Raw genomic sequence first — 11,365 nt, 5'->3', positions numbered from 1 at the left:
TAGGGCGCGGGGCGGGGCGGCGCGGCAGGGACAGGCCGGCCCGGGCCCGGAGGCGGCCGCCGCTTGCCCTCGGCTCGGCCCGGCCGGCGCTGGCCGCTCCTCATGCGGGCCGGGCTCCGCGGGCCGCGCTGCGCAGGCAGGGGGCGGCGCTCTGCCCCCGCCCGGCCAGCGATCACATCCGGAGGGGCCGGGGCTGGGCTCCCGGCCGGGTGCGGGGGGGGGCGGGCGGCTGCCGGCCCCGCTGCCTGGGCCCGGCCACTCGCGCGACCTCGCTCTGCCCGCCGGGGCCGCCTCACGCCGCCCTTCCCTCCCTCCGGCGCGGCACTGCGCAGGCGCGCGCCCCCCAGCCCGCGTGCCCGCGGCGCCCCCTAGCGGCCCGCGCGCCGCCCGCCCGCGGCCCCCAGGCCCGGCTCCTCAGCCGCGAGAGCCGGGCAGGCCGGCGCATCCCGCGGGTGGAGCGTTCCCCGGGCCGGGGGGGTGGAAAGCAAACCTAGCGGTTGCCCCTCCGCGCGTGAGAATGTAGGGCAGCGGTTCCCAAATTTTAAACCGCCTCTGAACCCCTTTCACTAAAATGTCCAGTCTCGCGACCCCCCCCCTCCTAAAAATGAATATTTCCCGGGATGTTCTCCTGTCCCGGAGAATAAACGATAAAAGCAGTGATCTCCGGAAATATAAAATGTGTTTTGTATGACGTGCTTATGACACACTGTTCATTATTATTGATCATTACAGTGTATTTAGTACATTAGGAAAACAGCAACACTCTTCCAAGAGCTCGCTTTCGCCGCTTGTATCACTTCGAAGAAGCCGGTTATAAGACCAGGCTCCTGTGGGCCATCAAGGAGTATCAGATGTGAGACAGCATGAAGGGATTGAAGAAGCCAACTCAAATCGTTCCTCCTACACACGCATTCAGGGCCTTGAGCAGTCCAGGCAAACCACGCACGTTACAACAAAGCTTAAACTTGTTCTTCATAATAATTTTAAAAACAAGACTAGCTGCCTATTTAATTTTAAAGGCAGCAAAAATATCCACCTCCCTTTCCATTTCTTATAAGGAGTCTTGAAGTTTAAATCTCCTCAGCGTGATAGATATGCTCGCGTTGATCTGCTGAGCTCTTGGAAGTCCAGGGGCTCCGGGCTGCTGGCCCCGTGCTGCCTGGGGTCCCTAGGGACAGCTCTGTCCGCCATTAGGGAATTTTTGTCCCTAAAACCCCCGGTAACATTTTGCGAACCCCAGTTTGGGAACCACTGATTTAGGGTAAGTTGGCCATTAGAAAATACAATCCATCAGGGAAGTATTTCAGTTACTTTCCTGACTGTGCTTCTCATCCACACTCCAGCTCCTCTCTCCTGGTATAGCTGATGTCTGGTGATGTGTTCTAGGTAGACGTCCCTCAGCCACCTGATGGCGTCCAACACCATAAGTTGCCGCATCAGCCGAGCGTAGGGTTGACCAATTCCGCATTCCCACAACACTTGCTCGTTACTGGGGTCCCATGCGCCCAGGGCTCCGACGATCAGTTTGTGTCTGAACCCAGTAACCCTTAGCTGGAAAGTCAGTCCCAGTTGTGCCCTACTGCAACGGATCCTGATTCCTGTCCTGTATCAGCTGAGCCCGAGTCTCAGCTAGCAACCCAGGCCAAGACTGACAAGTCAGATTCCCCGGATGGAAAATGGGCATTTAAGTACCTATCCTTACAATTATTTATTATTATTGTGCTACACTGCCGTTATGGCTTCAGTTCTGGGTGCCCCATGGCTGCAGCCTTTGGAGGTGAACGTGAGCTAGGAGCCCTTCCAAGTATCCAGCCCCACCTCTCTCAGCCCACCCTGTTTGTTCGGCCTGTACATGTTTCCAAAATGGCAGCCGCTCTGCCTGTGCAATCGGCCTCTGCGACATGCTAAAGCCATGGCTAGCAACCGCTCAAAGGACCACGGCATGGAGAGCACTTGCCCACATGCCTACTGTCAGTAATGAGCTGCCAAAATCTTAATAACGGGTTCCCTTCTCACCCCACGAGGGGGTCGTTGCCCACCCTTGCCCCCCGGGACTCCTGCCCCATCCAACGCCCCCGCGTTCCTTGATGCCCCCCCCAGGACCCCTGCCCCATCCACCCCCCACCCATGAAAAAAACATGAAAAAATGGGTGTTTATAGATAAGCTATTACCAACAGGAGAGTGGGTTTGTGTGTGGGGGAGGGAGGCTGGGGAGAAAATCTGGATTTGTGCTGGAAATGGCCCACCTTGATTATCATACACATTGTAAGGAGAGTGATCACTTTACATAAGCTATTACCAGCAGGAGAGTGGGGTGGGGGGAGAGAAAACCTTTTGTAGTGATAAACACCCATTTTTTCATGGTTTGTGTGCATGAAAACATCTTCTGTATTTTCCACAGTATGCATCCAATGAAGTGAGCTGTAGCTCATGAAAGCTTATGCTCAAATAAATTGTTTTGTCTCCAAGGTGCCACAAGTACTCCTTTTCTTTTTGATTAGCATGTTGCTCAGACTGTAAATAGATGGTCGCTGTGAAGTGTACAATACTCCCTCTACACATAGCCAGACAGGTAGATAAGCATCTCCTGCCTGAACGAAATCTGCTTATCACCTTCTTACCAGCCCCCAACTCACAGACACTAAGAACATAATTTTCAGTATATGTACATAACTCCTTACATATTATCCATGCAGACATTTCACAATTATTATGATGACCAGTGTGACACAGGCTTTACATGACACTCTTTGGCAAACTAGTATGTATATACCAGACTGTGGGATCCTTGTAACCCTTATCTAGCCCTGTGCCTTCCGCCTGTTGGATCAGGATCACACCTCCCTCAACCCAAAATTGTTCTATTTGCCGTGTTCTTACTGTTCAACTTACAGTTTTGTTTTGCATTGTTGCTTCAATGAAAGGTTTGTCTATAGTTGTTCGCTTAGCACATTGTTTAGCTAAATGTAAATTTGCATATATGAAACTATTATTATTTTTCCATTGGCTCCATACAAAACTTTACTTTTAGCTTTTTATTGTTTTTCCATAATAAGAACAGTTTATAAAGCATCAGTTATGAGTGATCAGTGCATTTATCTCAGCCATTCCTTTAAATAAAGCTGAAAACGTTCATAGGGTTCACAAAAGTACAGAGGGAATGTTCCATTTTCTACCCAGTACCCCAGTGCTCACCCTGTATCTTTCCCAACTCCCTTTCCATGGGCTAACAGCTGCACATATTCAGGCCTAAGATTCAAAATACGAACAATGGACCCCCCTGAGCACATTCCCACTGTTTTCTGTGGGACTCCTTCTGGCTGCTCGAAGCAGCAAGCAAGCCTCTGCCGGCCACTTATCATTAAGGCTTTCTCCCCTGCTCTCGCAAACATTGTGCAGAACACAACATGTAGTTATAACGGTCAGAATGTTTGTTTCTGCTGCTTCCCACCTTTTCCCTAAACAGTGCCATCTGCCTTTCAAACGGCCAAATGCAACCAGCATTCTGCAACTACTCAGGCAGAGGCGATGCATGGGGGGAGGCATGCAGGGTCACATCCTCCCCCTGCCAGATTGCTCGGTTACATGAAGTGGCTGGGCCCCTCCCTGCAGAGCAGCTGAGCCACGAGCTGCGCCAGGCAGGGAGAGGCAGAAGCAGAGGAGCAGCTGGGAGCTGCACAGAGAGGCTGCTGCTTTCTGGGAGCGGGGGTTGCTGGAGGGAGGGCATGGCTCAAGCTGTTCCAGGGTTGGGCTCCCGCACCAGCACCAGGCACAGGTCGTCAATGCCCTCAGGCAACAGTTTAAATGTTCCTTCCTTCTGTCCAAGTGGGCTGTGTATGGCTTCGTAGGCCAGGGCGTCAGAGGATAAGCCAGGACTCCCAGAATAAGCAGACCGACGTCCACACCATTAATGTCCACAGTGGTCTTGAGGGCAAACAGTTCTTTGTCCATTATTCTAAAAAGAACTGAGTTCCGAAAGATCCTAGCACTGTAGACCCCTCCCGACCACTCTGCATTTATGTCTGTTAATCTGCCACAGTGGCCGACCAGTCATTGGAGCACCCGGGAGAAATACCCCTTTCTGTTTATGAGTTCTGCACCTGGGTGGGGATGTGAGAATGATAGGCACATGGGGTCCATCAATAGCCCCCAAGTGGTTTGGGAACCCCTGGCATGCAAATCTATCAATAATCTCCTGAGCACTATGCATTTTGACAACTCAGTTGGACAGCACCTTATCAGTGGCATAGCAGACCTGCATGACAGCGGGCCCCCAACGGTTGATGGCCCCACAACAAATTGGTTAGTTATGGACCCGTAGCATTCTGTGGTGACCAGCTTCCAGATGGCAATGGTGACCCTGTTATTCCATCGGTATGGGGCACTGCACGTTGGTACGCTGTCATGGCAGCTCCAGCGTCCGTTCTGCACAGATCTCAAAAAAGGTAACCCTCCCCATCCTAAAGTTCTCTTGCCATTGCTGGTCGTCCTATGTCTGCAAAACCGTCCTCTCCCACCACTGCTTTCCTGGGTCCGGAATCGGTGCTGAATGCTGAGCAGGTGATCCTGGAACTGGGCCTCTTGTTCCAACAGCTCAACATCGTCCCCTTCCTTCTGGCTGCCACCGCTTCAGAGTATTCTCCTGCCACCGCAGGAGCTGCAGCTGCTGGCCTAGGACATTTTCCTGCTTCTGCACAATCCACGTCATCTGCTCAGTGGTGTGCCGGATGAAGACCAGCATCAAATTCGTCCAGCTTTGACTACTGTAACATAGCCCAAGCAGCCGGTGCTTATTCACACTCCTCACCATAGCGCTGCGGAGCAGTTGGGTCCATGACGGCCAACAGCCATTCAAAAACGGCACAAGCTCACCCCAAAGGGAAACGTATGGGACAGAGATGGTGGAAATGTTGGATCATATTAAAGAAGTTCTGTATTAAAATCACAAATGAGTTTGATTCCCCATAGTTTAAATTCCAGGGTATTACTAATTAAGAGGTCTCTTGGTTTTTGGTACTGTTTCTCTCCCTCTCTGTGTGAAACTTGCAAGGTACTAATTGTGTTAGTACATTCTAAGACAGAGTCTGTTCTCAAAGCAATACTTCGTAACAACAGAAACAGCACACAGAGACTCCCTGCCCTTTTGTCGTATTTATCTTGCTTTGTTAACAATTGTGATTAAAATAGAGATAGAGGATGTATGTGGATGGATGCTTGGTGAGGATAATAACTGAATGATCAGGGAGGTGCCAGCCTTAGAATCCAGTGTCCATTGGCCGAAGAAGGCGTCAAGTGGAAACAACCAGAAGACCCCCGGAGGGAAGACTGGAATCCACCCAACAGCCTCAAGGATGGGAGAACCGAAAAACAACATGGTGCCGTCAGGAATGTGCCATCTGCTGATTGATTCAGCAACAGCATGATGAAGCAATTCCCATAGACTGGCGTAGGAATAAATTCCTATAAAAATGGACTCTAGAAAGTGAGAACTTTGGGGTCTGATTCTGCAAACCAACTTCCAGGAGTGTCAGATGAGCATCTGACAAGGCCCTGCCCCCTCCTCGTGTCCAGGCCACCTGGCCAGTGGCTTGGCATGAGCAACTCTAAGGCTGGTAACTATGATAACAACCTTGCAGAACCTGTGTGCGTGTTTGTGTGTATGAATGAATGTGTGAATAAATATGAAATTGAACGGAATGTTATAGCGATAACTAACTGCTTACGAGGATTCTTTCTGTATTCACAATAAATGTGGCATTTTGCCTTTTCCCCTTTAATAAGATCCTGCTGGTTTTTATTTTATTGGTATAACAGAAACATGGAATTAAAAAAATCTGCCTGGTTTCCCACAATTCACAGCAAAAACAATCCCAAAATGCACATTGCTCAGCTGTGAAACGAAAGACCCCGGGATACCCCCCCCCCCGCAAGACCACCACAGCCTCTCTCTGCAGCACCGCGGCAGAACGCTCACATGCTGCAAATTGAAAACGCATCAGCTGTTCCGTGTGCATGCTGTTGGAGTGAGTTACCGGACCTGCATCAAACAATTTTGGGTTAAACTCCCCCCACCCCCATAACCACACCCTGAATCAGAAAAAAAACCCACTCGTTGCAGAATCAGAGTGTCCACAGGGGGAAGCTATGGTGGAATAAATAGTCTGGGCAATTTCCATGTATAGACAAGCCCTCACATATGCCATTTCTTCTGCTCTTTTGGACCCACATAACTTTAGGAGGGCACCCCTGGCAATTGCTACTTCCCTTTCACTGCTGCCAAAACTGGCAAAGTGTCAGTAGTCTACACTGGGAGCAGCTGACCACAGCAGTCTGGATACTTTATCCTAGGCGATGGGCACAGCAGCAGACAATATAGTTTCATCATGTGGTGAGAGTACTCATTCCATTCCACTAGTATCTCTAGAGGATGTTAAACAGAAGTTACTAAAGTTAAACATTTTACAATCAGCAGGTCCATATAACATCCAAGAGTTTTAAAAGAGCTGACTGAGGCACTTGCTGGACTGTTATTGTTGATTTTCAGTAAGTCTTGGAGCACCGGGGAAATTCCAGGAGACTGGAAGAAAGCTAATGTACCAATTTTTAAAAGGTAAACAGCATGATGGGGGTAATTATAGGCCTGTCAGACTGACATCGATCCCAGGCAAGATAATGGAGCAGCTGATACAGGACTGATGAATAAAGAATTTATTAATTTATTAAATTTGATTAATAAAGAATTTAAGGAGAGTAAAGTAATACATACCAATCAACAGGGGTTTATTCAAACAAGACTCTGTCAGACTAACTTGAGATCTCTTTTTGATGCGATTACAAATGTGGTTGATAAAGGTATTAATGTCGATTTAATCTACGGACCTCTGTATGGCGTCTGACTTGGTGCTGCATGACATTCTGATTAAAAACTGACAATATAAAATTAACATGGTACACATTAAATGTATTAAAAACTGGCTAAATTATAGGTCTTGGAATGTAAGTGTAAGCAGGGAATTATCATCAAGCAGGTGTATTTCCAGTGGACATCAGTTCTTGGCCCTATGTTATTTAACATTTTTAATCAATGACCTGGTAGAAAACCTTAAACCAGCTGTGATAAAACTTGCAGATAACACAAAAATTGGGAGAGTGGTAAATAATGAAAGACAGGTCACTGATTCAGAGCAAGCTTGATTGCTTGGTAAAATGGGTGCAAGCAAGCAAGATGTGTTTTAATACAGCTCAATGTAAATGTATGTATCTAGGAGCAAAGAATGTAGGCCATATTTATAGGCTGGGAGACTATCCTGGGAAGTAGTGACTGAAAAAGTGGGTCATAGTAGCTAATTAGCTGAACATGAGAGCCCAATGTGACTCTGTGGCCAAAAGGGCTAATGCAGTTCTTTACATGCATAAAGAGGGGAATCTCCAGTAGAAGTAGAGAAGTCATTTTGCCTCTGTATTTGGTACTGGTGCGACCACTGCTGGGATAGTGTGTCCAGTTCTGATGCCCACAATTCAAGAAGGATGTTAATAAATTGGAGAGGGTTAAGAGAAGAGCCACAAGAATGATTCAAGGATTAGAAAACCTGCCATATCGAGAGTTTGCTCCTTGAGTCTATCTATTTAGCTTAACAAAGAGACGGTTAAAGGGAGATTTGATTACAGTTTATAAGTATCTACACAGGGAACAAATATTTAATAATGGGCTCGTCAATCTAGCAGAGAAAGGCATGACATGACCCAATGGCTGGAAGTTGAAGCGAGACAAATTCAGTCTAGAAATAAAGCACAATTTTTAATGGCAAGAGTAATTAACTATTAGAACAACTTACCGAGGGTCCTGGTGGGTTCTCCATCACTGAAAATTTTAAAATCAAGATTGGATGTTGTTCTAAAAGATCCACTCTAGGAATTATTCTGGGGGAAGTTCTCTGGCCTGTGTTACACAGGAGGTCAGACGAGCTGATCACAATGGTTCCTTTTGGCCTTGGCATATATGAATCTCTGAACCCTGCCTACAAATGCGTAGCAGGAAATATCCAGGACCTCATGTTTCTAGGATACTTGCCAATTCCAGGTAAATCATGACTTTTTCAAACCCTATTAAAAGGGATTGACAGTTGGTTTGTGTATAGTCTAGCTGATATCAGAGTCATTATGCTGGCCTATTTAAAGGCTTGGAATTTAACTAACAGAGGCACTGCAGAAGGATAAGCAGTTTCCCTTTTGTTGTCCTTGCTGTGCAGTATGTTCTTGGGCTTCAAGCTTCTGGGTGATCCTGAGAGGAAAGTGAGTGCATTTAACCAGAGCCTCCTCAGAAGAGACATTTAGCTCATTCTTATAGGTGGTTCTGGGTAATCCTACTGATCACACACTTTCCTATGTGGGAAAGAAAGAACTCTCTCTTTAAGCAAATTTAGGTATTTCTATGCACAGAGCCACTGACTGCCCGAGGTCGGTGTTTAACGCTACAGGCCATCCACAGGAGCTTTCCTGCAAATCAAGAACAATTTGTATGCCTAGTGGGATGGGGGGAAGGGTTAATGTAATATTTTTAACCACAAAATACAAAAGGACATGATATTGGAACAATACAAGTGAACTGGACATTTTATTCTTTTCACACTTCTTGGACAAAGCTTCACTTACGTGCGAACACCACTATTGTAGCAATTTACAGAATTTTAAAATGTTTCCTTTTAAAAAAAAGTTGTTTACAACTCAACAGAAATAAAGACTATTTTACAGAATTTGATAAAAGATTCAGAGCTAAAAAAAATATCTAATAAACTTTAGCCTAAACAGTTATCACCCTGAAATTTAATTAAAAGAGAATTCCTTATAAAACTATCAGGCTGTACATTCAAACTCCCTGATTTAAGAATCAAAGTGCATGACTGGTTTACTTTTTAACATTCTTTATTCTGTTAATACACGTTAGAGCCACACCTCATGTAGGAGGAAGTTACTTTGCAATCTTCTTGTATTTACTGTTGATAGGCAACACTTGGTGAGCGGACGTATTTTAGCTGTGCAGCTATGACTCTTGCTCAACTAGTCTGCGTTAGTGTTTGAAGCACCTGGAATCCCATTCTAGCTTTATTTCGGCTAAAACTAACGTGCATAAAGATTTCTCTTCAAGAGGCGAATTATTTGGGTTTATAAATTGACATATTAAGTTTAGTAGGAGTTCGCAAATATTTTTCTGATAAAGTACATTTCATCAGAAAAGCCAAGTAAGTTTTTAAGCCCCCCTGCATTGAGAACTTCTAGCCTATTGTATACCAGAGATGTAGAATCTGTTTATGTACCCGAACTCCCGTGCTAACACAATGCAGTGTATGTATATAACAGAAATCTATAAGGTAATCCTTTAAAAAAAAAAAAAAAAGGCGGCCAAATTGTCTGGTAGGCAGCTAACCACCCTTAATTATCTACATTTCCCAACATCTCCTGCACACATGCTTTTAAAGTGTACTTTGCAGCACTATGTCCCTGGGGCCATACAATTATCTTTTTTGTAGTAATTATGCTGTACATACTAAGACAGTCATAGTTCAGTTAGGAAAGAGCTTGTTTTAAGTCCCAAGATTTTAATGAACATTCTCTACATTCCAGGGAACGGTTTCACTTCCAGGCACACTTCTGAAAACATTTCATAGTGTTTGAAGCAGCAAGTGTCAGAGGAAATACCAAGTTCACAAGTGTGTCTTTCAGTGATACCAATCACTAGTCTCGAAGGTCCCCTCCGACCAACAGATGATTGGAAGTGGGAAACTTTCATGACTCACTGCTATTTGGACTCAAAGTGAAAGTAGTGTACAAAATGACTGAACTAAAGACAGATTTCTGTAATTTCCTCCTTTTCACATTGTTTTTACGAAGTAGATTTTCATCCGATTGCTCAATATGCTGCACAAAAGCAAGTTCATTTTGCATTATCTGTCTTTAAGAATAATTATTTGCTCTTCACTGACCCCCATGTTTTGCTTTTATGAACAATGGCATTTATTTCTCTCTGATCTCAGTAGGAAGACAGTGCTATGAATGACTGTGTGCATATGCAAATCAAGTAAGACATCCAAAGGAAATATAAAACCAATTGTTGGGCTTGGGCCTATCTCAGGTACTGTGCATTAATGGAGAAAGCAATGAATGTCAACTAACATTTTCAGCGGCTCCCCAACGATGCAATGACAAAGGGTTGTTTACAGTACTTCCATATTTACATTCCTTAAAGGGTGTTCACCAGTTTTTCTCATTTTGTTCATTAGTGAGGAGGTGAATTCCCCAATCTCTTGAAAGAGGGAGGGACCATCACAGCCTCTCCCTGGCCATGATGCCTCAAGGGGCCACCTTGCTGCATTGGAGATGCTGGGAGGTCCTGTTTAAACCAGAGAACATGGGAAATCAGAGTGCGGGAAGCCCATTTGGCAATAGCTCTTTCTGTTCCTCCTACAGCCGTCTAGTGACCACCGAGCAGCAGTTAGTGCAGCACCATGCACAGAGAGGCAGCTCTTTGGGGGGGGAAGGAGATGTCACTGACTCTGCAGTTGAAGGTGGCTCTTTTCTCTCTTCCAGCTGGGCACTCACTGATTCCTGTCCCCCCCATCAATACAGTATTTTGGGGGTGCTCTCCATTCCCCCAGGACTTATCTGATCTCACAATGCCTGGTTAGTAAGTAGAGAAGTAAAGGCTTATGGAGGCAAACAACCGACATGCTAGTTTTGTATTCTACAGACTAAATGCCACTGTTCATCTGCTGAACAAGACGACTTCCAGTTTATCTTCACTCTGACAAACTGCAGACTTCATTCAGTGCAGTCCCACAGCTAACCAAGAGTGGATACAAACAGTGCGGTGCCGGTTCATTTCACAAGCCAAATCTTCGCTCCGCTTCATCTGCGATCATTTTTGCAATGGCAAGGGAGGAGGTAGCGGCAGGAGATGGGGCATTTCTGACATGAAGAACTCTGCTTCCAATATCGCCAGTGCCTCCATCGAATACGAAGTCATCTACCAAATTTCCATCCCGGTCCAAGGCCTGGGCTCTTACTCCAGCTGGACCCCTGCAAAAACAAAGGAAGACTTGGTAATTAGAAAGAAAACAGCATGGGCTAATGTTATCTAATAAACCACGCCAAGTTGTGAGAGATGCTAAACAAAATACTGGCAATTCCTTTTAGGGCATTTAAAAGTGAAGCAGGACCTAGGAATAAACACCGATCAGTTACAAAACATGCAGGTTTATAACAGTGTTAACTTGTGAATCCCCTTGAGGTGAGATGGGGAACCCTAGAAGCTTGTACATCTAGCAGGCCAAAGAAACAAGGAAGCAGACTAGAGCTAGTCTATTTCAC

The 11,365-nt window shown here is 46.0% G+C and overlaps 1 protein-coding gene across 1 annotated transcript in view; it reads right to left on the bottom strand.

Annotated features, from left to right (window-relative positions):
- Window positions 1-8,771: 8,771 nt before the first annotated feature.
- L2HGDH (L-2-hydroxyglutarate dehydrogenase) overlaps window positions 8,772-11,365 on the bottom strand; it is a 46,963-nt gene continuing 44,369 nt past the window's right edge. Inside the window, exon 10 of the mRNA XM_084632640.1 lies at window positions 8,772-11,074. Coding sequence (XP_084488766.1) covers window positions 10,879-11,074 — 196 coding nt within the window. The 3' untranslated portion in view covers window positions 8,772-10,878. The remainder of the gene's footprint in view (window positions 11,075-11,365) is intronic.

The sequence above is a fragment of the Lepidochelys olivacea genome (assembly GCF_965140295.1).
Source record: "Lepidochelys olivacea isolate rLepOli2 genome assembly, chromosome: 6".
NCBI lineage: Eukaryota > Metazoa > Chordata > Testudines > Cheloniidae > Lepidochelys > Lepidochelys olivacea.
This window is presented reverse-complemented; position numbering and strand designations above follow the sequence as displayed.